Source organism: Nerophis lumbriciformis, linkage group LG33, assembly GCF_033978685.3.
Source record: "Nerophis lumbriciformis linkage group LG33, RoL_Nlum_v2.1, whole genome shotgun sequence".
NCBI lineage: Eukaryota > Metazoa > Chordata > Actinopteri > Syngnathiformes > Syngnathidae > Nerophis > Nerophis lumbriciformis.
Window position 1 is genome coordinate 11,187,819 of NC_084580.2, and position 27,094 is coordinate 11,214,912.

The following is a 27,094-nucleotide window of genomic DNA, read 5'->3' on the forward strand; positions in this document are numbered from 1 at the left end:
TGTAGCTATAGCTGTATATGTATAATAAGTTAAATCAAACCTGTTGAGATACAATCGGGTAAAAACTCTTGTACTCCGAAACACTGCACACAAAACAGGGAAAATGTGTCAAAACATGCACCCCCCACTGTATTGACTGTGCTTTTATTTTTCTGACAAATAGACCACATTGCGATGGTGTTTATAAACCCCAAAGTTTGACCCCGTAAGTCGGATGGACTTGATATTTCTCACACATAGCCTGCTGTGACTTTACAGTAGGTATGTAACGGTGTTGTAGATATCGCGGTATTGCCGTTTTAAAATCTTCACAAAAATGCCGTGACGTGTGACGGTATTAAACGAAAACTTGGTGAGTGTATTGCTTTTTTCTGGCGCTTTTTCATTGGCCAGTCTGAAATTAAACTACATCTCCCAGAATCCTCTGCGCAGCACAGATTCTCTCTCAGATTGCCAGCCCAGCTAATGACCGCGTACCCGCGCATGTTGCCATGACTCGCTGTATTAGCGACTGTTGTTGTTTGTTGATGATGTCACTCTCCCAGGACAGAGTGACTGTGTGATGGGTGATGAGCCAAGAAGAGGCCAACGAGTAATCGTCGAACAAAAAGCTTTATTTGTTTCAGCGAGCCTCCGACTGGAACTGCAGCTTCCAGGAGAAAGATTACTCTTCTGATGTCCTCTTGGACCACTGGCCTTAAATCCCTTTTACACAGACAGTTGCTCTTTGTAGTTCTTTGTGTGTTCCGAACATCAATCAATCATCGTGGATTTCTCTGTATATATCGATGTTCTCATTCATCCAGGGCATTTTATTTTCTCCATATTTTTTTTGGCCTGGATTTCTCTCTTTGTAGTGAAGTCATCTTGGTCTTGTCATCCTTGTCCGGACAGAAGGATGACACGGCAGTGCGGCTGCATCAAAAGAGACATCGGTGACGCTTTACTGAACCAAAAGTTGCTTTATTACAAGCGAGCGTCATTAAACAGGTCTGCAGTACCTGGAGGAGCCTAGGTAAAAAAATGAAGGACTCCTAACTGGAGAAGCCAAACCATCAGTTTTTATATTCTTCCTTTCTGTCTCTGGGTGTGTGTGCTAAGTCAGGAGAGCGCATCCTGACCTTGTAAGGAGATGTTCGTGTTTAGTGTCTGGAAAACAACTGCTTTAAATCATAACTCAAATGTTGGCATTGAGCTAGACACGTAGTCTTTTCTCCAGGATATGGTTGTCACTTTTGCATTCCGAAGTCCCAATTAGAGCCTCCTTTCCTACGAGAAGTGATCCAATACACCCGCGAATATCAAACTAATGAGCCTTATCTATTTATGTGCTCAAACTGTAATACCACTATTTAATTAAACTTGGTGGTTTGCTTTCTCCAAGGTGAATATAAACATTCACCATATGCAAAACATAATATGAGTTCATTAGTTCACTTGAGTAGCTTGTGTCTTTGATGTAAGCTACCAAGCCATATGGGTCTAAAAGTAGCTAAGCTACAGGAAAAGCTACTCGTTAAAAAAGTAGCTAAGCTACTGCCAAGCTACTGGAAAATGTAGTTAAGCTAAATAGCTTAACTACATGTAGCTTGTTACTGCCAACCACTGACCGCAATAATATCGTACTGTGGCCTTAATACTGTGATAAAATTGTACTGTGACATTTTGATATTGTTACATCCCTACATTACAGCGTTAAACTGAATCACTGGAAAAAAATTTTAAGGGACTTGCAAGCACATGCCACGCCAACAAAAACATGGCCACCTTTGTGCAAAACTTCTTAGCAGGGGGACTTGCATGTCATTGGCTAATTTTAATGATGATAAAAACTGAGGATATCTGATATCGGCGGTCACTCGAACAAGTATGACGATCCTCCTGGTAGGGGTGTATCCCTTTATGGAGGATGCCTGTGCGTGACTTTGTTTTACGTGGGGAGACTGGTGCACAGACAGTCACCACACGATCCTTGACAGAATCGGGTCAGGGTCCAGTGGCATGGAGTCCAAGACGACTGGGGACCCTTTTCTGCTGCAGCCTTCTCCCGCCATTGCAGCCATTGTGGTAGTTCTTAAAATCTACCGTCTTCCGCCTGCTCCGCCGTTGAGGTCTTCACCGTATCCCTGGCTAGGGAGCAGTCAGGTACTAGGACTTTGCCAAGGGTAACCTGGGGTAACAGTAGTAAAGGGGTTAACCTCCTAGTGCCCCAAGACCCCATAGAGGAGCCTCCACTGCCGGATGCAAGTTAAAGTTAAAATTTCGGTATTAACATGTAATACTGAAAAAACATGTTTTTCAGTATTACATGTTACATGACATATTACGTCTTACAAACCATTTTGACCACAACCCAAAGGGGGCCCCACAAATGTTGTTTTGCAATCGTGTGGCTGTCTTAATGTATTTGACTGTATTTAATAAATTATACATTCTCTCCATTATAATGCATGATCTAGTTCAGTGTTTTTCAACCACTGTGCCGCGGCACACTAGTGTGCCGTGAGATACAGTCTGGTGTGCCGTGGGAGATGATCTAATTTCACCTATTTGGGGTAAAATATAATATTTGCAAACCAGTAATTATGGTCTGCAAATGATGTGTTGTTGTTGAGTGTCGGTGCTGTCTAGAGCTCGGCAGAGTAACCGTGTAATATCCTTCCATATCAGTAGGTGGCGGCCGGTAGCTAATTGCTTTGTAGATGTCGGAAACAGCGAGAGGCAGCGTGGTATCTAATGCTTAAACAAAAAAATAAACAAAAGGTAATTGCCCTTAAGAAAAGGCATTGAAGCTTAGGGAAGGCTATGCAGAACAAAACTGAACTGGTTACAAAGTCAACAAAAGCGGAATGCTGGACGACAGCAAAGACTTACTGCGGAGCAAAGATGGCGTCCGCAATGTACATCCGAACATGACATGACAATCGACAATGTCCCCACGAAGAAGGATTAAAAACAAAGTAGATGCGGGAAATATCGCTCAAAGGAAGACATGAAACTGCTACAGGACAATACCAAAAAAGAAGAAAAGCCACCAAAATAGGAGCGCAAGACAAGAAGTAAAACACTACACACAAGAAAACAGCAAACAAGTCCAAATAAGTCAGGGTGTGATGTGACAGGTGGTGACAGTACACCTACTTTGAGACAAGAGCTATAGTGATGCATGCTTGGTTAAGCTTTTAAAGTCATATCCAACAATTGCGGCAACGACTTTTTACTGTCAACTGAGTTTCGTTTTTTAATGATTTCTGCTGGTGGTGTGCCTCCGGATTTTTTCAACGCAAAAAATGTGCCTTGGCTCCAAAAAGGTTGAAAAACACTGATCTAGTTTCCGTGGTATGAACTCAAAAAGGACCACCTTCCACTTTTGTATACATATTATCTCCACTCGTTCTATGGATTTTCATAATTTAGTTGATTGTTTGCAGAATGCTAGTGCCTTCAATTCTTTCAATTCCCAATATTCTTCAATGCAAAGGGGGTGTTGGTGAAAACAAATGATGTTTGCAAGGAAGGCGTGACAAAAAAAGAATTGAGAGCCATTAATTATTTAATTGAAATATTTAAAATCAATATTTTTTTATAATTTACCCCCTTTGAAAATTATACAATGAAGTATTTTTCCTGTTCAGTAAGCCATAGGAGAGGGAAGATAAATCCTTCCTGGCAGTAACTTTAGCTCCAGCTGTTGCAGCTGGTTGAGGTCACGCTCCCTTCTACGTCGTGACCCCGGCGGTGCCGACCCGCTTCGACTGTCAACACTGCTTTGCCTCTTCCTGTTGGATGGCTTCAAAAACTTTGCCACGACACGAACGGCCGCAGTGGTAGCTTGTGTGTGTGTGTGTGTGTGTGTGTGTGTGTGTGTGTGTGTGTGTTCATGTATTTCTACCCTTCTTGAGACATCAACAAGGACAACAAGTACCTTCCATATGAGGACCGGTGAACAAGTTAGGACATAAATCATGGTCCCAATAAGGAAAACCATTGCATCTAATAGAGAATGTCTCATTTGCACCCCTGGTGGTGAAATCTATCAAAATTAGGGTGGTCCCAAAAAGAAAGATTTTTCAAATTGACTGTGTTTAAAAGAGCTTCCCCTCTGGTAAACTTATTGTCGGGTTCAAACACTGATGACATCTATTAAACAGACGAGAAGCAAGGAATCATGCAGAGACAGAGTTCAAATTGGCTCAATGAGGAGACACGTGTTTTGGGCCGTATTCTAGTTACAGATCCAAACTACGTTCTAAAAGTCCAGCCCGCGTGTTTCCTCTATTTATTTGGGAGGTCCCTGTTTACATCACCAAAGCTGTCGCTGAGGGAAGGGGGTAATCGCGACAACTCCAGTTAGACACAATATATATTTATACAAAAATGCAAATGTGTTGACGCTGGTGATATCGCCTTGTCTCTGCTCTGTCTGTGTCACGACGGTGTTCGGCCTTGGCAGTCAGCAGGCCGTTCCTGGACACAAACACTGATACCAGACTGGCTTGCAATCTTTTGGATTGCCAGCTTTGCACAGACAAAGAAAAATACCACTTCAGCACAATTGACAATAATTATAGCAACAACCCTGAAGCATAAAAGTTGTGTGATAATATATACATAATTATTCTAACATATATGAAATAACAAGTGTGTATAAGGAATTGAAATGCGCCCCCTTTGGCCAAAATTAATTAAAAACATTTAATAAATATGTATATAGAGACATACTGTCATACCTTGAAGTAAATAATGAAGATTAAAAAACAATTACAAACAAACAAACATTTTTTTTACTAAAAGCAGTCTTTTTCTTACAATGTGTCGACTTTTTTCTTATAAAATTGGGAAACATTTCTCATATTCTTTCTGTTTCTGTAATATTGCAATATTTTCTCGTAAAATTATTACCTTTTAATGCAAAATTTGTCATGTAAAATTCTGACTTTTATCGCAATATTGCCAATTTTTGTTGTTGTTCTTGTAAACAGTGACATTTTTTGAGTAATATTATGACTTTTGTCATAATTTTGCCAAGTGAAATTCCGATCATTATTATAACATTGCCAAAAGGTTAAGGTTTTCTCATACAATTGTGACTTTTGTTGAGTGAAATTACGACACTTTTCAATAAAGTTGCCAAATTGTTAAGCTTTTCTTGTAAAACTGCGACTGTTATTGAGTAAAATTCCAACTTTTATCATAATATTGCACAAATGTTCCATTTTTCTTGTAAAATTTTGACTTGCGTTGAGTAAAATGACGACTTTTATTATAACACTGCCAAAATTCTATGTTTTTCGTGTGAAATTGTGACCTTTTTCTTGTGAAATTCAAACTAATTTTTCACAACGAGCTTTTTTATATTTGCATAGTATGTATACATTATTAATGTTGTCAATACAAATCTTTATATACCTAGAAAGGGTGGTCCTAAAGAGGTAGGCATTTTTCAGAGGTCTCAAGAAGGTAACAAATACAAGAATGTGTGTGTGTGTGTGTGTGTGTGTGTGTGTGTGTGTATGTGTATTCATGTACTTCTACCCTTCTTGAGACATCAACAAGGACAAGTACCTTCCATATGAGGACGGTGAACAAGTTAGGACATAAATCATGGTCCCAATAAGGAAATCCATTGCATCTAATAGAGAATGTCTCATTTGCACCAATGGTGGTGAAATCTATCAAAATCAGGGTGGTTCGAAAAAGGAGAGATTTTTCAAATTGACTGTGTGTCGGTTTTAAAAGAGCTTCCCCTCTGGTCAACATATGAAATAACAGGTGTGTGTAAGAAATTGAAACGCGCCCCCTTTGGCCAAAATGTACTGAAAAATAAATAAAATATGTATATAGAGACATACTGTTATAACTTGAAGTAAATAATGAAGATTAAAAACCAATTACAAACAAACATTTTTTTTACTAAAAGCAGTCTTTTTGTCACAATGTGTCGACTTTTTTCTTATAAAATTGGGAAACATTTCTCATATTCTTTCTGTTTCTGTAATATTGCAATATTTTCTCGTAAAATTATTACCTTTTAATGCAAAATTTGTCATATAAAATTCTGACTTTTATCGCAATATTGCCAATTTTTGTTGTTCTTGTAAACAGTGACATTTTTTGAGTAAAATTATGACTTTTGTCATAATTTTGCCAAGTGAAATTCCGATTATTATTATAACATTGCCAAAATGTTAAGGTTTTCTCATACAATTGTGACTTTTGTCGAGTGAAATTACGACACTTTTCAATAAAGTTGCCAAAATGTTAAGCTTTTCTTGTAAAACTGCGACTGTTGAGTAAAATTCCAACTTTTATCAAAATATTGCACAAATGTTCCGTTTTTCTTGTAAAATTTTGACTTGCGTTGAGTAAAATGACGACTTTTATTATAACATTGCCAAAATTCTAAGTTTTTCTCGTGAAATTGTGACATTTTTCTTGTGAAATTAATTTTTCACAACAAGCTTTTTTATATTTGCATAGTATGTATATACGATTAATGTTGTAAATACAAATCATTATATACCTAGAAAGGGTGGTCCTAAAGAGGTAGGCATTTTTCGTAGGTCTCAAGAAGGTAACAATACAAGAGTGTGTGTGTGTGTGTGTGTGTGTGTGCGTGTGCGTGTGCGTGTGCGTGTGCGTGTGCGTGTGCGTGTGTGTGTGTGTGCGTGTGTGTTTGTGTGTGTGTGTGTTTTCATGTATTTCTACCCTTCTTGAGAAATCAACAAGGACAAGTACCTTCTATATGAGGACGGTGAACAAGTTAGGACATAAATCATGGTCCCAATAAGGAAATCCATTGCATCTAATAGAGAATGTCTCATTTGCACCCCTGGTGGTGAAATCTATCAAAATTAGGGTGGTTCCAAAAAGGAGAGATTTTTCAAATTGACTGTGTCGGTTTTAAAAGAGCTTTCCCTCTGGTCAACATATGAAATAACAAGTGTGTTATAAGAAATTGAAACGCGCCCCCTTTGGCCAAAATGTATTAAAAAAATAAAATAAATATGTATATAGAGACATACTGTTATAACTTGAAGTAAATAATGAAGATTAAAAACCAATTACAAACAAACAAACATTTTTTTTACTAAAAGCAGTCTTTTTCTTACAATGTGTCGACTTTTTTCTTATAAAATTGGGAAACATTTCTCATATTCTTTCTGTTTCTGTTATATTGCAATATTTTCTCGTAAAATTATTGCTTTTTAATGCAAAATGTGTCATATAAAATTCTGACTTTTATCGCAATATTGACCATTTTTGTTGTTGTTCTTGTAAACAGTGGCATTTTTTGAGTAAAATGATGACTTTTGTCATAATTTTGCCAAGTGAAATTCCGATTATTATTATAATATTGCCAAAATGTCAAGGTTTTCTCATGCAATTGTGACTTTTGTCGAGTGAAATTACGACACCTTTCATAAAGTTGCCAAAATGTTAAGCTTTTCTTGTAAAACTGCGACTGTTATTGAGTAAAATTCCAACTTTTATCATAATATTGCACAAATGTTCCATTTTTCTTGTAAAATTTTGACTTGCGTTAAGTAAAATGACGACTTTTATTATAACACTGCCAAAATTTTACGTTTTACGTGTGAAATTGTGACCTTTTTCTTGTGAAATTAATTTTTCACAACAAGCTTTTTTATATTTGCATAGTATGTATATACGATTAATGTTGTAAATACAAATCATTATATACCTAGAAAGGGTGGTCCTAAAGAGGTAGGCATTTTTCGTAGGTCTCAAGAAGGTAACAATACAAGAATGTGTGTGTGTGTGTGTGTGTGTGTGTGTGTGTGTGTGTGTGTGTGTGTGTGTGTGTGTGTTTTCATGTATTTCTACCCTTCTTGAGACATCAACAAGGACAAGTACCTTCTATATGAGGACGGTGAACAAGTTAGGACATAAATCATGGTCCCAATAAGGAAATCCATTGCATCTAATAGAGAATGTCTCATTTGCACCCCTGGTGGTGAAATCTATCAAAATTAGGGTGGTTCCAAAAAGGAGAGATTTTTCAAATTGACTGTGTCGGTTTTAAAAGAGCTTTCCCTCTGGTCAACATATGAAATAACAAGTGTTATATAAGGAATTGAAACACGCCCCCTTTGGCCAAAATGTATTAAAAAAATAAAATAAATATGTATATAGAGACATACTGTTATAATCTGAAGTAAATAATGAAGATTGAAAACCGATTACAAACAAACAAACATTTTTTTTACTAAAAGCAGTCTTTTTCTTACAATGTGTCGACTTTTTTCTTATAAAATTGGGAAACATTTCTCATATTCTTTCTGTTTCTCTTATTTTGTAATATTTTCTCGTAAAATGATTGCTTTTTAATGCAAAATGTGTCATATAAAATTCTGACTTTTATCGCAATATTGACCATTTTTGTTGTTGTTCTTGTAAACAGTGGCATTTTTTGAGTAAAATGATGACTTTTGTCATAATTTTGCCAAGTGAAATTCCGATTATTATTATAATATTGCCAAAATGTCAAGGTTTTCTCATGCAATTGTGACTTTTGTCGAGTGAAATTACGACACCTTTCATAAAGTTGCCAAAATGTTAAGCTTTTCTTGTAAAACTGCGACTGTTATTGAGTAAAATTCCAACTTTTATCATAATATTGCACAAATGTTCCATTTTTCTTGTAAAATTTTGACTTGCGTTAAGTAAAATGACGACTTTTATTATAACACTGCCAAAATTTTACGTTTTACGTGTGAAATTGTGACCTTTTTCTTGTGAAATTAATTTTTCACAACAAGCTTTTTTATATTTGCATAGTATGTATATACGATTAATGTTGTAAATACAAATCATTATATACCTAGAAAGGGTGGTCCTAAAGAGGTAGGCATTTTTCGTAGGTCTCAAGAAGGTAACAATACAAGAATGTGTGTGTGTGTGTGTGTGTGTGTGTGTGTGTGTGTGTGTGTGTGTGTGTGTGTGTGTGTGTGTGTGTGTGTGTGTGTGTGTGTTTTCATGTATTTCTACCCTTCTTGAGAAATCAACAAGGACAAGTACCTTCTATATGAGGACGGTGAACAAGTTAGGACATAAATCATAGTCCCAATAAGGAAATCCATTGCATCTAATAGAGAATGTCTCATTTGCACCCCTGGTGGTGAAATCTATCAAAATTAGGGTGGTTCCAAAAAGGAGAGATTTTTCAAATTGACTGTGTCGGTTTTAAAAGAGCTTTCCGTCTGGTCATCATATGAAATAACAAGTGTGTTATAAGAAATTGAAACGCGCCCCCTTTGGCCAAAATTTATTAAAAAAATAAAATAAATATGTATATAGAGACATACTGTTATAACTTGAAGTAAATAATGAAGATTAAAAACCAATTACAAACAAACAAACATTTTTTTTACTAAAAGCGGTCTTTTTCTTACAATGTGTCGACTTTTTTCTTATAAAATTGGGAAACATTTCTCATATTCTTTCTGTTTCTGTAATATTGCAATATTTTCTCGTAAAATTATTGCTTTTTAATGCAAAATGTGTCATATAAAATCCAGACTTTTATCGCAATATTGACCATTTTTGTTGATGTTCTTGTAAACAGTGACATTTTTTGAGTAATATTATAACTTTTGTCATAATTTTGCCAAGTGAAATTCCGATTATTATTATAATATTGCCGAAATGTTAAGGTTTTCTCATACAATTGTGACTTTTGTCGAGTGAAATTAAGACTCCTTTCATGAAGTTGCCAGAATGTTAAGCTTTTCTTGTAAAACTGCGACTGTTATTGAGTAAAATTCCAACTTTTATCATAATAGTGCACAAATGTTCCGTTTGTCTTGTAAAATTTTGACTTGCGTTGAGTAAAATGACGACTTTTATTATAACACTGCCAAAATTCTACGTTTTTCTTGTGAAATTGTGACATTTTTCTTGTGAAATTACAACTCATTTTTCACAACAAGCTTATTTATATTTGCATAGTATGTATACATTATTAATATTGTCCATACAAATCTTTATATACCTAGAAAGGGTGGCCCTAAAGAGGTAGGCATTTTTCGGAGGTCTCAAGAAGGTAACAAATACAAGAATGTGTGTGTGTGTTTTAATTCAGAGACTGAACAGAGACAACTTGATTAAAGACATGATGAGAAGCAGGCGCGTGATAAAAGCATTTGCCTGCTTTGTGTAACATGACGCATACAAACACACGCAGTGGGTAATATAAGGACACTCATTCTCTGTGTATATTTCTTGTTTGTTTATTTCCTACTTTAGGAGTACCCTGTTTTGGTTAAGCAACCACCAAATATCACCAGTGAGCCTACCGGCGATGACAAATCTTTCCCCCTTGTCATGTGATGTTAATTATTGAACAGCTTCCACTGCCTTTGACACACTAATGAAAAAAAACACCTACTATGTGAAATATCACTTTACAAATGTGGGTAGTTGGACTTTATTTTTCATATACAGTGCTTCACTTATTTTTCCACTTGAGTAAGAAATTAGGATCCTGATCTAAAGGGCTAAATAGTGTGTGTAAACTATACAATTGTGTGTATTATTAGTGGGTGTGTTGCGGGGGATCTAGTAAGACATGCAAAAGTGGTGCACGACTTAGATGAGGGTTTTGCATTGGCTTACTGGCGGTCACCATGGAGACACTCATTTCCCACCTCTTTTATGGCATCATATTGTTATGATCCGTTGCCCAGATCATAGTTTATTTTGGGTTTTGATTCACTTGTGGTTTAAGTTGTGTTTTAGCACCCCTGTTTTGTGTTTCTTGGTTGTCATGGGTGCTGATTGTTTTCACCTGCCTCTGATTAGTGTTCGGGACGCTCACCTGCTGCCGGACACTAATCAGAGAGCTATTTAGTCCTGGTTTTCCTCTCACTGAGTCTTTGCTCAACGCAACTGTCATATTGGTTCCCTGCACTTGAAAAAGTCAGTGTTCAAAAACAAGAAAAAAAAAAATACAAAAATGAGGGGTATTTTATTTGAACTAAGCAAAGTTATCTGCCAATAGAACAAGAACATTTGGCTTGTCAAGACTTTCCAAAACAAGTAAAATTAGCTAACCTCAATAAACCCAAAAGTACCTTAAAATAAGTATGTTCTCACTAATAACAAGTGCACTTTTCTTGGTAGAATTAAAAAAAAGAAACCTTTTTTGCTCAATATGTTGAAAAATATTCTTGAATTAAGTCAATGCTAGTGCCATTATCTTGACATAATGAAAGCAGCAAACTTATACAAAACAATTATTTATTGTTCTTAATGGAAAGGCAACAAGGCAACCGCTTGTTACTCCCGGGGTCTCCTAGTCGCTCAGGCAAATCATATTGTCTAAAAATGCATTTTTCCGTCGATAACATGACATCATCGCGCCAAGTGCGTGCTCTTTCAGTCAATTAGTGCGCATATATACAGCCCGGCCCCCGGCCAACATTTTTTTAATTGTAATTTTGAAGAATTTATCTGAATGTGCATGAACTATTTCTGTTCAAAATTGTTTGAAATGTCAAATGTTTAAATATTAACTGTCAGTTTACTGTACTGTGCCAACTGTACTACTATATGAGTACGTATTTTCTATTGTTTCATTGAAAATAAAACGGCAAAGTCCATTTGGCTGTCTTCTGTTTTAATTATTAGACACAAATTTGTCAAAGTCACGACTTTTTTTTTATCAGGCTTGAAATAAGAAATTATTACTTTAAAAAAGTAGTTTTATACTTGTGAGTGTTGATGACACAGCTTTGCAACAGTTGATATTCTAGTTTCAAGCATGTTTTACTCAATATAGGTCATAAAATCTCAGCAACAAGCTGTAATATCTTACTGAGATCATTTAGGACCAAAACCCTTAAAACAAGTAAAACACTCTAACATAAAATCTGCTTAGTGAGAAGAATTATCTTATCAAGCAGAAAATAAGCAACTATCACCCTTGTTTGAGATACTTAATCTTACTTAGATTTCACTTTTTGCATTCTGGTTTTCCTTGTGCTAAGCTTCGCCAAAGCTTCCCGGCACGTTTTTCCTTGTTTTGTATTTGGTACCGTATTTGTTTGTATTGGTTATGATTTATGGTGAGAATAAATCATCTCTTACCTGCACGCTGTCTCCAGAGTTCCTGCTGTCATCTCGGAAGAACAATCCGCGCATCACCATGACTCCTCGTCCTCGCCACCGTCACACATATGGTCCAACCTGTGATGTTTCGTCTTGTTGGCAACTATATTATGTACCACTCTTTCTGTGGTATGGCTCTCCACCTAGTGCATACTTGCCAACCTTGAGACCTCCGATTTCGGGAGGTGAGGGGGTGGGGGTGGGCGTGGTCGGGGTGGGACGGGGGCGTGGTTGGGGGCGTGGCTAAAAAGGAGGAGTATATTTAATAAATAAATGATAAATGGGTTATACTTGTATAGCGCTTTTCTACCTTCAAGGTACTCAAAGCGCTTTGACAGTATTACCACATTCACCCATTCACACACACATTCGCACACTGATGGCGGGAGCTGCCATGCAAGGCGCTAACCAGCAGCCATCAGGAGCAAGGGGTGAAGTGTCTTGCCCAAGGACACAACGGATGTGACTAGGATGGTAGAAGGTGGGGATTGAACCCCAGTAACCAGCAACCCTCCGATTGCTGGCACGGCCACTCTACCAACTTCGCCACGCCGTCCCAGCTAGAATTCACCAAGTCAAGTATTTCATATATATATATATATATATAAGAAATACTTGACGTTCAGTGAATTCTAGCTATATATATATATATATATATATATATATATATATATATATATATATATATATATATATATATATATATATATATATATATATAATAAATACTTGAATTTCATTTATTTACACATATACACACACATAACACTCATCTACTCATTGTTGAGTTAAGGGTTGAATTGTCCATCCTTGTTCTATTCTCTGTCACTATTTTTCGAACCATGCTGAACACCCTCTCTGATGGTGTATTGCTGTGTGGCACGCACAAAAGTGCTTTCATCAAATGCACTAGATGGCAGTATTGTCCTGTTTAAGAGTGTCACAACATTGCTGTTTACGGCAGACGAACTGCTTTACGGTATACAAAAAAGTGACTGCTGTTGTTGTGTGTTGTTGCCACGCTGGGAGGACGTTAATGAAACTGCCTAACAATACACCCACATAAGAAACCAAGAACTCGCCCTCCATCATTCTATAGTTATAACGTGATTGGGCATGTACGCTTTTTTATATTGTGGAGGACCTGTGTCCGCCTGAATTTCGGGAGATTTTCGGGAGAAAATTTGTCCCGGGAGGTTTTCGGGAGAGGCGCTGAATTTCGGGAGTCTCCCGGAAAATCCGGGAGGGTTGGCAAGTATGACCTAGTGGTCAAGCCAAATAATCAATGATATATTCAAACTGTGTATAATGTTACAGTGTCCAAAATATATCAAATATACTAGTTAAATAACCTTGTTTTTAATGAATATTTAGGCCCACTACGCTACTGTATTTTAATGTCGGTCATTATGGTGGTAGTTGAAGAGCCAAGTGTTTTCTGAGGTGGTACTTGGTGAAAAAAGCTGGAGAACCACTGTTCTAGGCTATATTGTGGGGCGGTCTGAATCAATCAATCAATCTATCAATCACAATTTATTTATATAGCCTCAAACCACAACGACATCGCCTGATCTGAAACCACATGCGACCAGGAAAAACTCGTAAAAAGAAGAAACCTTGGGAAGGGACCGCACATGTGAGGACCACCCTCGAGGATGACAGACTCCAATGGATGTGTATTAATAAATAATGTGAGAGTCTAGTCCAACAGGAAGCCAACATAGGGTCGCACGGGGATCTTCCTTTCCTTGGACAAGTCGGCAATGCAGAGACGTCGCCAGCTGTGCATATCAGAATCAGAAATACTTTAATAATCCCCGAGGGTAAATTAAGATTTTCAGCACAATGCCTTTCAAGATCAGACAAACATTACAGGGAGACAGAACAGGATCGCTGATGGGTCTGCCAACTTCCGGCGCCCCCAAAAGTAAAACAACAACAAAAAAAACATATACACTGCGGTGGCTTCTGCAGTGTTCCACGCCATCGTCTGCCGGGGTGGGGGGGCATGGCCAGAGACAGGAGCAGACCCAACAAAGCAACCCAGAGAGCCGACTCCACCCTCGGCCGCCCACCAACTCTCGACCAGTGTCCAGTCCGCATGGATGAGCGAGGATAGAATAGATAGAAGGATAAAAAGGTTGTTCCACCCCAGATCACGACTTGGAACAGCTAGCGCCTTTTCCAGATTGGTACCTCTCTAGAAATGATCCATTGCCACCTGGTATCCTCTCCCTGCACGAGAGTGGCAACAACAATTCCGACCAACAGAACCACTTTTTAGCATGCCGTAGTCTATGGGAGGGGCAACGGTTGTAATGGTGAGTCTGGAATGAGCCTAACGCAATAAAATGCATATTGTCTTTTTATGTAGGAAATTATTAATATGTCTACTACTATATGAAAAGACAAATACCATCTAAAAAGAAAAAAACACAAGCAGATATTGCATTTGTTTTAAGCAGCCCCTTAAAGGCCTACTGAAACCCACTACTACCGACCACGCAGTCTGATAGTTTATATATCAATGATGAAATCTTAACATTGCAACACATGCCAATACGGCCGGGTTAACTTATAAAGTGCAATTTTAAATTTCCTTGAAACTTCCGGTTGAAAACGTCTAGGTATGATGACGTATGCGCGTGACGTCGATGGTTGGAACGGAAGTATTGGGACGCCATTGTATCCAATACAAAAAGCTCAGTTTTCATCGCAAAATTCCACAGTATTCTGGACATCTGTGTTGGTGAATCTTTTGCAATTTGTTTAATGAACAATGGAGACTGCAAAGAAGAAAGCTGTAGATGCGCTCGGTGTATTAGCGTCTGGCTACAGCAACACAACCAGGAGGACTTTGACTTGGGTAGCAGACGCGCTATCCGACGCTAGCCGCCGACCGCATCGGTGATCGGGTGAAGTCCTTCGTCCCTCTGTCGATCGCTGCAACGCAGGTGAGCTTCGGTGTTGATGAGCAGATGAGGGTTGGCGTAGGTGGAGAGCTAATGTTTTTATCATAGCTCTGTCGAGGTCCGTAGCTAAGTTAGATTCAATGGCGTCGTTAGCAACAGCATTGTTAAGCTTCGCCAGGCTGGAAAGCATTATCCATGTAGTTACAGGTCCATGGTTTAATAGTATTGTTGATTTTCTGCCTATCCTTCCAGTCAGGGGTATATTTCTTTTGTTTCTATCTGCAGTTAAGCCCGATGCTATCACGTTAGCTCCATAGCTAAAGTGCTTCACCGATGTATTGTCGTGGAGATAAAAGTCACTGTGAATGTCCATTTCGCGTTCTCGACTCTCATTTTCAAGAGGATATAGTATCCGAGGTGGTTTAAAATACAAATCCGTGATCTACAATAGAAAAAGGAGAGAGTGTGGAATCCAATGAGCCCTTGTACCTAAGTTACGGTCAGAGCGAAAAAAGATACGTCCACTCTAATACTTCACTCTCACGTTCCTCATCCACGAATCTTTCATCCTGGCTCAAATTAATGGGGTAAACATCGCTTTCTCAGTCCGAATCGCTCTCGCTGCTGGTGTAAACAATGGGGAAATGTGAGGAGACTTTCAACTTGTGACGTCATGCTACTTCCGGTACAGGCAAGGCTTTTTGTTATCAGCGACCAAAAGTTGCGAACTTTATCGTCGTTGTTCTATACTAAATCCTTTCAGCAAAATAATGGCAATATCGCGAATTGATCAAGTATGACACAGAATGGATCTGCTATCCCCGTTTAAAAAAAATATATAATAATTTCAGTAGGCCTTTAAGTCATCCTGCAGGTATACAATTATAAAATTAGGGCTGATAGGGCACTGACCCTTCTTCTTTCAGCCACACCACACAAATAATGCACAACACATACAAACACTGACACTTCTGTGTTGTGTGTTCTTCGTTTCAGGTTCCCATGACTCTTTCAGCTTCTACATCGATGAAGCGTCTCCTGTTGGCCCCGAGCAGCCGGAGACGGTGCAGAACTTTGTGTCGGTTTTCGGTACAGTGGCCAAGAAGTTGATGAGGAAATGGTTGGCAACGCAAACAATGAACTTCAACAGCCAACTGGAGGCAGGCGTCCGCTTCTTCGACCTTCGCATTTCCACTAAACCTCGAGACCCGGACAACGAGCTTTACTTTGCCCACGGACTCTTCAGTGCCACCGTAAGTCGACAACTTGTTATTATGTCCCGCCTTCTGCACGTTAATGGCTGCTTTTTTTAGTCAGTGTTCATTCAGTCATTGGGCGGTCTACTTGTCAATCATTGTAGCAGCTCCAGTCATTGGTTGTGATGTCAAAGTCCATCCATCCGTCCATCAATGGCAGTGGCGGACCGTGCGTTTCCCACCTAGGCCTTCAGTTATGTCCTACTTAGTCCGACTTCAATAAATACCACTCAAAATACAATCATTTATGTCGCCACATGACCACGGCTTGAAAAATACTACCGTATTTTTCGGACTATAAGTGGCTCCGGCCGAAAATGCATAATAAAGAAGGAAAAAAACATATATTAGTCGCACTGGAGTATAAGTCGCATTTTTTGGGGAAATTTATTTGATAAAAGCCAACACCAAGAATAGACATTTGAAAGGCAATTTAAAATAAATAAAGAATAGTGAACAACAGGCTGAATAAGTGTACGTTATATGACGCATAAATAACCAACTGAGAACGTGCCTGGTATGTTAACGTAACATATTATGGTAAGAGTCATTCAAATAACTATAACAAATAGAACAGTGTTTTTCAACCTTTTTTGAGCCAAGGCACATTTTTGGCGTTGAAAAAATCTGGAGGCACACCAACAGCAGAAATAATAAAAAAAAACAACTCAGTTGACAGTAAAAAGTTGTTGTCGCAATTGTTGGATATGACTTTAAAGCATAACCAAGCATGCATCACTATAGCTCTTGTCTCAAAGTAGGTGTACTGTCACCACCTGTCACATCACACCCTGACTTATTTGGAGTTTTTGTTGTTTTCCTGAGTGTAGTGTTTTAGTTCTTGTCTTTGGTGGCTTTTTCGCTTTTTTTGGTATTTTCCTGTAGCAGTTTCATGTCTTCCTTTGAGCGATATTTCCCACACCTACTTTGTTTTAGCAATCAAGAATATTTCAGTTGTTTTTATCCTTCTTGGTGGGGACATTGTTGATTGTCACGTCATGTTCGGATGTACACTGTGGACGCCGTCTTTGCTTCACAGTAAGTTTTTGCTGTCGTCCAGCATTCTGTTTTTGTTTACTTTGTAGCCAGTTCAGTTTTACTTTTGTTCTGCATAGCCTTCCCTAAGCTTCAATGCCTTTTCTTAAGGGCACTCACCTTTTGTTTATTTTCGGTTTAAGCATAAGACACCTTTTTACCTGCATTTACAAAGCAATTAGCTACCAGCTGCCACCTACTGATGTGGAAGAGTATTACACGGTTACTCTGCCGAGCTCTACAACAACACATCATTTGCAGACTATAATTACTGGTTTGCAAAAAAATGTTTTTAACCCATCCATCCATTTTCTACCGCTTGTCCCTTTTGGGGTCGCCAAATATGTGAAAATAGATAATCTCTCACGGCACACCAGACTGTACACTGTAGTTGAAATACACTGATATAGAACATCCGATAAGTTTACCAAACAATCTGTCACTCCTAATCGCTAAATCCGATGAAATCTTATACGTCTAGTCTCTTACGTGAATGAGCTGAATAATATTATTTGATATTTTACGGTAATCTGTTAATAATTTCACACATAAGTCGCTCCTGAGTATAAGTCGCACCCCCGGCCAAACTATGAAAAAAACTGCGACTTATAGTCCGAAAAATACGATATACAGAAACACACTTGTGCACTACTGTGCATTGAATCACCTCAATTTGTCATCAGGACTCCTCTTCCGCCTATCCAGGAAATCGCAAAAAGCCGCTGCCTGACCAGGGCTCAGAAAATCTGTAGGGACTCCTCCCATCCCCACCAAGGACAGTTTTCACTGCTGGACCGTAGAAAGAGGTTCCGCAACCTCCGTAGCAGAACCTTCAGGTTCTGTAGCAGCTTCTTCCCTCAGGCCATAAGACTCTTCAATCAATCAATCAATGTTTATTTATATAGCCCTAAATCACAAGTGTCTCAAAGGGCTGCACAAGCCACAACGACAGCCTCGGTTCAGAGCCCACATAAGGGCAAGGAAAAACTCACAACCCAGTGGGACGTCGATGTGAATGACTATGAGAGACTTTGGAGAGGACCGCAGATGTGGGTGACCCCCCCCTCTAGGGGAGACCGGATGCAATGGATGTTGAATGGGTCTAATATAATATTGTGAGAGTCCAGTCCATAGTGGGGCCAGCCGGAGACCATCCCGAGCGAGATCAACTGGTCTAAAGAGGGGGTCTATCTAAAGGCTAGAGTACACAAATGAGTTTTAAGATGGGACTTAAATGCTTCTACTGAGGTAGCATCTCTAACTGTTACCGGGAGGGCATTCCAGAGTACTGGAGCCCGAATAGAAAACGCTCTATAGCCCGCAGACTTTTTTTGGGCTCTGGGAATCATTAATAAGCCGGATTTCTTTGAACGCAGATTTATTGCCGGGACATATGGTACAATATAATCGGCAACATCGGATGGAGCTAGACCGTGTAGTATTTTATACGTAAGTAGTAAAACCTTAAAGTCACATCTTAAGTGCACATGAAGCCAGTGCAGGTGAGCCAGTATAGGCGTAACATGATCAAACTTTCTTGTTCTTGTCAAAAGTCTAGCAGCCGCATTTTGTACCAACTGTAATCTTTTAAATCTTTTAAGTTGGGTCGAAGATAGTACCCAGATTCTTTACCAAGTCGCCTTGTGTAATTGTTTGGTTGTCAAATGTTAAGGTGGTATTATTAAATAGATGTCGGTGTCTAGCAGGACCGATAATCAGCATTTCCGCTTTCTTGAACGGATCAAAATAATGCCCTCAATTCCCCCCCCCCCTCCGAAATGGATTAACTCGCTGGAATATAAAGACGATATAACTAGAGATGTCCGACAATATCGGCCGATAAATGCGTTAAAATGTAATATCGGAAATTATCGGTATGGTTTTTTTGTTTTTTTTTATTAAATCAACATAAAAAACACAAGATACACTTACAATTAGTGCACGGACCCAAAAAACCTTCCTCCCCCATTTACACTCATTCACACTCATTCACACAAAAGGGTTGTTTCTTTCTGTTATTAATATTCTGGTTCCTACATTATATATCAATATATATCAATACAGTCTGCAAGGGATACAGTCCGTAAGCACACATGATTGTGCGTGCTGCTGGTCCACTAATAGTACTAACCTTTAACAGTTAATTTGACTCATTTTCATTAATTACTAGTTTCAATGTAACTGTTTTTATATTGTTTTACTTTCTTTTTTTATTCAAGAAAATGTTTTTAATTTATTTATCTTATTTTATTTTATTATTTTTTTTTTAAAGTACCTTATTTTCACCATACCTGGTTGTCCAAATTAGGCATAATAATGTGTTAATTCCACGACTGTATATATCGGTTGATATCGGTATCGGTAATTAAAGAGTTGGACAATATCGGAATATCGGATATCAGGAAAAAGCCATTATCGGACATCCCTAGATATAACATACATCCATAAACGTGGCTGCATATGCAAGAGTGCAATATATTTATCTGTACAGTAATCTATTTATTTATATCTGCACCTTATCGCTCTTTTATCCTGCACTACAACGAGCTAATGCAACAAAATTTCGTTCTTATCTGTACTGTAAAGTTCAAATTTTAATGACGATAAAAGGAAGTCTAAGTCTAGTATACACAACGGGCTATTTTTTTGCCGCATTTAAAAATCAATAAACCCGCATCAGACGTGGTACCGTCAAAAGTGAAATAGTTGTAAAAAACATATTGAATGTGAAAAAATATAGTTGAAGTCACAATTTGTAAAGCCATTAGTACCGCTTGTAGTTGGTTGATTCGAGTGGAAGTGAAACCATTTCACCGCCAGGACATCTTAATACGTTTCCGGGGTTGGCCGACCTCATCTCACAAGATCTAGTCTCTCTTTAAATATCCTTCTTGAAATTGCTCTTGCAAATACAATCCCCGTTTCCATATGAGTTGGGAAATTGTGTTAGATGTAAATATAAACGGAATACAATGATTTGTAAATCCTTTTCAACCCATATTCAATTGAATGCACTACAAAGACAAGATATTTGATGTTCAAACTCATAAACTTAATTTGTTTTTTGCAAATAATAATTAACTTAGAATTTCATGGCTGCAACACGTGCCAAAGTAGTTGGGAAAGGGCATGTTTACCACTGTGTTACATGGCCTTTCCTTTTAACAACACTCAGTAAACGTTTGGGAACTGAGGAGACACATTTTTTAAGCTTCTCAGGTGGAATTATTTCCCATTCTTGCTTGATGTACAGCTTAAGTTGTTCAACAGTCCGGGGGTCTCCGTTGTGGTATTTTAGGCTTCATAATGTGCCACACATTTTCAATGGGAGACAGGTCTGGACTACAGGCAGGCCAGTCTAGTACCCGCACTCTTTTACTATGAAGCCACGTTGATGTAGCACGTGGCTTGGCATTGTCTTGCTGAAATAAGCAGGGGCGTCCATGGTAACGTTGCTTGGATGGCAACATATGTTGCTCCAAAACCTGTATGTACCTTTCAGCATTAATGGCGCCTTCACAGATGTGTAAGTTACCCATGTCTTGGGCACTAATACACCCCCATACCATCACAAATACTGGCTTTTCAACTTTGCGCCTATAACAATCCGGATGGTTCTTTTCCTCTTTGGTCCGGAGGACACGACGTCCACAGTTTCCAAAAACAATTTGAAATGTGGACTCGTCAGACCACTGAACACTTTTCCACTTTGTATCAGTCCATCTTAGATGAGCTCAGGCCCAGCGAAGCCGACGGCGTTTCTGGGTGTTGTTGATAAACGGTTTTCGCCTTGCATAGGAGAGTTTTAACTTGCACTTACAGACGTAGCGACCAACTGTAGTTACTGACAGTGGGTTTCCGAAGTGTTCCTGAGCCTGAGTGGTGATATCCTTTACACACTGATGTCGCGTGTTGATGCAGTACAGCCTGAGGGATCGAAGGTCACGGGCTTAGCTGCTTACGTGCAGTGATTTCTCCAGATTCTCTGAACCTTTTGATGATATTACGGACCGTAGATGGTGAAATCCCTAAATTCCTTGCAATAGCTGGTTGAGAAAGGTTTTTCTTAAACTGTTCAACAATTTGCTCACGCATTTGTTGACAAAGTGGTGACCCTCGCACCATCCTTGTTTGTGAATGACTGTGCATATCTTGGAATCTACTTTTATACCCAATCATGGCACCCACCTGTTCCCAATTAGCCTGTTCACCTGTGGGATGTTCCAAATAAGTGTTTGATGAGCATTCCTCAACTTTATCAGTATTTATTGCCACCTTTCCCAACTTCTTTGTCACGTGTTGCTGGCATCAAATTCTAAAGTTAATGATTATTTGCAAATATGTTGTCTTTGTAGCATATTCAACTGAATTTGGGTTGAAAAGGATTTGCAAATAATTTTATTCCGTTTATATTTACATCTAACACAATTTCCCAACTCATATGGAAACGGGGTTTTTATATATCTGCCACCTAATCAACGTTTTGCTCTGTTTCTTTGTTGGTTAAAAAAAGTGAGTACCGCTGATTTCTCCGCTGGCCGGGTATGGCTCCGTTGCCACTTTCTGCTTTTCGTCTAAGCCAAGACATTGTGAAGCTTGTCGGTCCCAACGCTCCGCAGCCCTGTCTCTTCATCCACATCTCCTCTCCTCCAGTCTGTCCAAACTGACTCTGGTGTGGCAGAGACCCAGCAGCTGGTCTCCATGGCCAAAAGGCTCCCCGGAGGCAGATCCAGAAGATCACAAAAAATCACCGCAGAAGCCACGAAAGTGTCACCCCTTGTCGCACAGTCCCCAAAGGGTCCCGAACCAAAAAGCAAAAAAACCACATGAAAACAAGAGGGAAACATCAGGAACACAAAAGGATGACACGAGAGCACAGAGCTCCTGCCATCTTGGAAGAAAATATTTTAAAAAAATGAATTAGTGCCTATGAATGCCTATTCCTGCCTGAAAGGACCGTGTCTGTGCTGAAGAGTAGTGACTGGTTAGAGAATAATTTTAGCTCATAGGCATTTCAGTTAAGCTGTAGTTTATATTTTGCTCGTAATGTTTACAGCATCACAGTACAGAGCACAGCTCATCACTCATTTCATCAGCACTGTATGCATTTTTAACAGGATTTCAGCTCCACTTCAGCTTTTACAGCATCCAATTTATCAAGAAATGTTGATTTCAATTTTTTATGGTCACAACATGAGGTCAAATTTGTCATAAAATTGTCATACTGTGAAAATGTAGTACATTTTCATTTTAATCTGCTCTGTAATAGATATACAGTAGAGATGTCCGGTAATGGCTTTTTTGCCGATATTCCGATATTGTCCAACTCTTAATTACAGATTCCGATATCAACCGATACCGATATATACAGTCGTGGAATTGACACATTATTATGCCTAATTTTGTTGTGATGCATTAAACAATGTAACAAGGTTTTCCAAAATAAATCAACTCAAGTTATGGAAAACAATGCCAACATGGCACTGCCATATTTATTATTGAAGTAACAAAGGGCATTATTTTTTTTAACATGCCTCAAAACAGCAGCTTGGAATTTGGAATATGCTCTCCCTGAGAGAGCATGAGGATGTTGAGGTGGGCGGGATTGGGGGCGGGGGGCGGGAGTTAGTGCTGCAGGGGGTTCTGGGTATTTGTTCTGTTGTGTTTATGTTGTGTTACGGTGCGGATGTTCTCCCGCAATGTGTTTGTCATTCTTGTTTGGTGTGGGTTCACAGTGTGGCGCATATTTGTAACAGTGTTAAAGTTGTTTATACGGCCACCCTCAGTGTGACCTGTATGGCTATTGACCAAGTATGATTTGCATTCACCTGTGTGTGTGAAAAGCCGTAGATATTATGCGACTGGGCCTGCACGCAAGGGAAGTGCCTCTAAGGTTAATTGGCGCTCTGTATTTCTCCCTACGTCCGTGTACACAGCGGCGTTTTAAAAAGTCATACATTTTACTTTTTAAAACCGATACCGATCATTTTGAAGCCGATACCGATAATTTCCGATATCACATTTTAAAGCATTTATCGGCCGATAATATCGGCAGTCCGATTTTATCGGACATCCCTAATATACAGGAGGTGATTTATTAAATATATACTGTATGAAAACATCATCTGCTGGATCTATTGAGGCACTGTTGTTCTTGCCCCAAATGCACTCTATTGAAAATCCCTCTGATTTGATTGATTGATTGATTGATTGAAACTTGTATTAGTAGATTGCACAGTACAGTACATATTCCGTACAATTGACCACTAAATGGTAACACCCGAATACGTTTTTCAACATGTTTAAGTCGGGGTCCACGTAAATCAATTCATGGTAATGATATGTTTTCTACTTCTTTGTTTTGAATGAAGCTAATTATTACCTCCACCAAGGAGGTTATGTTTAAGTAAAAGCAATTATGCAAAAAAAAATTATGCACCACTACTTTGACATTTCCCATCGTGATTCATTAATGTAAGCATGGAATCCTAATGAATGTGTTCAGTTCGGTGCTGCTTCAAATTAGGATCAGTTCTCCATTGTGTGACCTTCTACACGTATGGCTGCTGTTTGTGAACCACATTTTCAACATTGTCCTTAATTTCTCACTGACTAAAGCTTGAATCGAAATGACACAATGCAAACAAACTCAACAGGTGGATAACTAAACATTTGTTGGATCCATATAAGCATTCTTCATGTTTGGTAGATGTCCCTTTCCACTGCAAAAACTGAAATCTAAGTAAGATTAAATATCTCAAATAAGGGTGATACTTGCTTATTTTCTGTCTGATAAGATAATTCTTCTCACTAAGCAGATGTTATGTTAGTGTTTTACTTGTTTTAAGGGTTTTGGTCCTAAATGATCTCAGTAAGATATTACAGCTTGTTGCTGAGATTTTATGACCTATATTGAGTAAAATATGCTTGAAACTAGAATATCAACTGTTGCAAAGCTGTGTCATTAACACTCACAAGTATAAAACTACTTTTTTAAAGTAATAATTTCTTACTTCAAGCATGAAAAAAAAATCATGATGCCGAGCGCATTTCATTATGTCAAGATAATGGCACTAGCATTTACTTATTTAAGAATATTTTTCAACATATTGAGCAAAAAGGTCACAAAAAAAATAATTCTACCAAGAAAAGTGCACTTGTTATTAGTGAAAATATACTTATTTTAAGGTATTTTTGGGTTCATTGAGGTTAGCTAATTTTACTTGTTTCGGAAAGTCTTGACAAGCCAAATTTTCTTGTTCTATTGGTAGATAATTATGCTTAGTTCAAGTAAAATACCCCAATTTTTTTTTTTTGTTTGTTTTTTTTTTGTTTTTGATCACTTACTTTTTGCAGTGTAGAAGGTGCCGCTATATGATTTGTATTATTTCCTCTCATTCTTATTTGGGTCAAGGACCCTTTTGAATACTTAATGTGTTTAAAAAAAACATTGAATCATATCAAACATGAATATTGCAAACTTAAAAAATATATTAAAAAAAATATATACTGTATACACACAGTGTGGATATGTATGTATATATGTATATGTATATATAAACATCAACATTGAAAAAAATAAATAATATTTCATTTTATTTTGAAGTGTTTTACAAAAATGTAAATTCACTTTACAATAATACAAACATAACTTAAAAACAAAACAACAACCAGGCATTGAATGAAGTGAAAGCATTAAAGATTAAAAGCTCGATTAAAAAGATGGGTTTTGGCATGAGTAAATATGCTAGTGTCATGTCTTTAATTCATATTTTCCATGAATTTGTCAAAGAATAATGCATGAATCTTACTAACAGATGTATGAGAACCTGCCTTTTCTGCAGTAGACATTTGTGTTTTGTAAAAGCAGGTTAATTTTTCAGAAAAGTGTAACTCTGACAAAGGAAATAGACTGAAAACTGAGGATGCTGGTTCTCAGGGGGATATGAACAATTTGGTGCTGATGTATACATATTTATCCATATTTGTTTGATGTGATAATGCACAATAAATATGCCAGATTGTAGCGAGAGGCTTATTTTCCATCTGTAGTCTCTGACAGATACAATAAAGTCCATTGAAAACAAAAAACCAAACATCGACCGTACATAAAAATCAGACATTACCAGCTTCAGACATCATAAACCGAACAATGAAATACAAAGACTCAGAGACAACAATCCATAGTGTTTGTAACCATGTGTGTTTTCTGAGGTCCGAGAAGGTCTTGAGCAGATCAGCAGCTTCCTGTCGACACATGCCAGAGAGGTGGTCTTCCTCGACTTCAACCACTTCTACGGCGTGCAGAACATGCACCATGAGAAACTGGTGGCCATGTTGAAGGGCGTGTTTGGAGAGAAGCTGTGCCCGGTTGTCTTTGCCCAGGAGGTATATTGTGAAATGTTTCACACCCAGATTAGGACTCCAAACAATTCAACGTCAATGTGGTGTCCATCTTCAGGTGTCTCTGCAGTATCTTTGGGAGAAGGAGTACCAGGTGCTGGTCTTCTACCACCACCCCATGGCCTTGGAGGTGCCCTTCCTGTGGCCCGGCCAGATGATGCCTTCTCCCTGGGCCAACACCACCGACCCTGAGAAGCTGGTTCAGTTCCTGCAGGCGTCTGTGACTGACCGCAGGTTAGCAACCATGCATCCTTTATTTTGGTCAATAAGATATCATCACTGCCAATGGCTTTGTATGTGAACCAATCATTGTCATTGATCACAAACTAAGTACTGTATTCTTACTCAAATTTAAGACGTCCCTGAATATAATATATTATTTCTGGTACTTTTTTGTTTGAAAACCCCCAACATTTTTTTATTTTTTATTTTTTTTAACACGGTTATCATGATTTCTTACACTTCACGTGTTTCATTTGCAAGTACTGTACTGTATTGTATAGTAGACTTTGCATGCAGTTACAATTTCAAGACTTTGGATGGCAGTATTGTATAGACCAGTGGTTCTTACCTGGGTTCGATGGAACCCTAGGGGTTCGGTGAGTCGGGCTAAGGGGTTCGGCGGAGGTCAAAACACACCCGACTCATCGTGTAAATAAAAACTTCTCCCTATCGGCGTATTACGGATACGGCAACAGCAGAAGTCAGACTGATTTGCAGGTGTGGAATTTGTTGATAGTTTATGCACTGTGTTGGTTTTGTTCTTTGAACAAGGTGATGTTCATGCACGGTTCATTTTGTGCACCAGTAAAAAAACATGGTAACACTTTAGTATGGGGAACATATTCCCCATTAATTAGTTGCTTATTAACATGCAGATTAGTATCATATTGGCTCTTAACTAGTCATTATTAAGTACTTATTAATGCCTTATTCGGCATGGCCTTATTATAACCCTAACCCTCTAACCCTGACCCTAACCCTCTAACCCTAACCCTAACCAAATGACTCTAAATTAAGTCTTTGTTACTTAGAATATGTTCCCCATACTACAGTGTTACCAAAAACATATAACTTTGTCTTGAATTTGAAAACATTTTTTTTTTTTTTTTTCACCAAAGAAGGGTTTAGTGAATACGCATATGAAACTGGTGGGGTTCGGTACCTTCAACAAGGTTAAGAACCACTGGTATAGACTACAGTGTGTTTCCTTAGCCAGGAGATAGTCTTTACTATTAAGATGAATCTGCCAGTCTAGTCTTTTGTTGATCCCTACAAAGTGTTTGAACTGTAAGTCTTGTATTTATTACACACAAACTGTTTGAAGGTAACGTGCATCTTAGTAGTGGCTTTGAC

At 38.4% G+C, this 27,094-nt stretch overlaps 1 protein-coding gene across 1 annotated transcript in view; it reads left to right on the plus strand.

Moving 5' to 3' along the window:
- The window catches only part of plcxd3 (phosphatidylinositol-specific phospholipase C, X domain containing 3), a 68,383-nt gene that overhangs the window by 32,979 nt on the left and 8,310 nt on the right, over positions 1 to 27,094 (plus strand). The window contains exons 2-4 of the mRNA XM_061928853.1: positions 16,041 to 16,297; positions 25,550 to 25,723; positions 25,797 to 25,972. Coding sequence (XP_061784837.1) covers positions 16,041 to 16,297; positions 25,550 to 25,723; positions 25,797 to 25,972 — 607 coding nt within the window. The remainder of the gene's footprint in view (positions 1 to 16,040; positions 16,298 to 25,549; positions 25,724 to 25,796; positions 25,973 to 27,094) is intronic.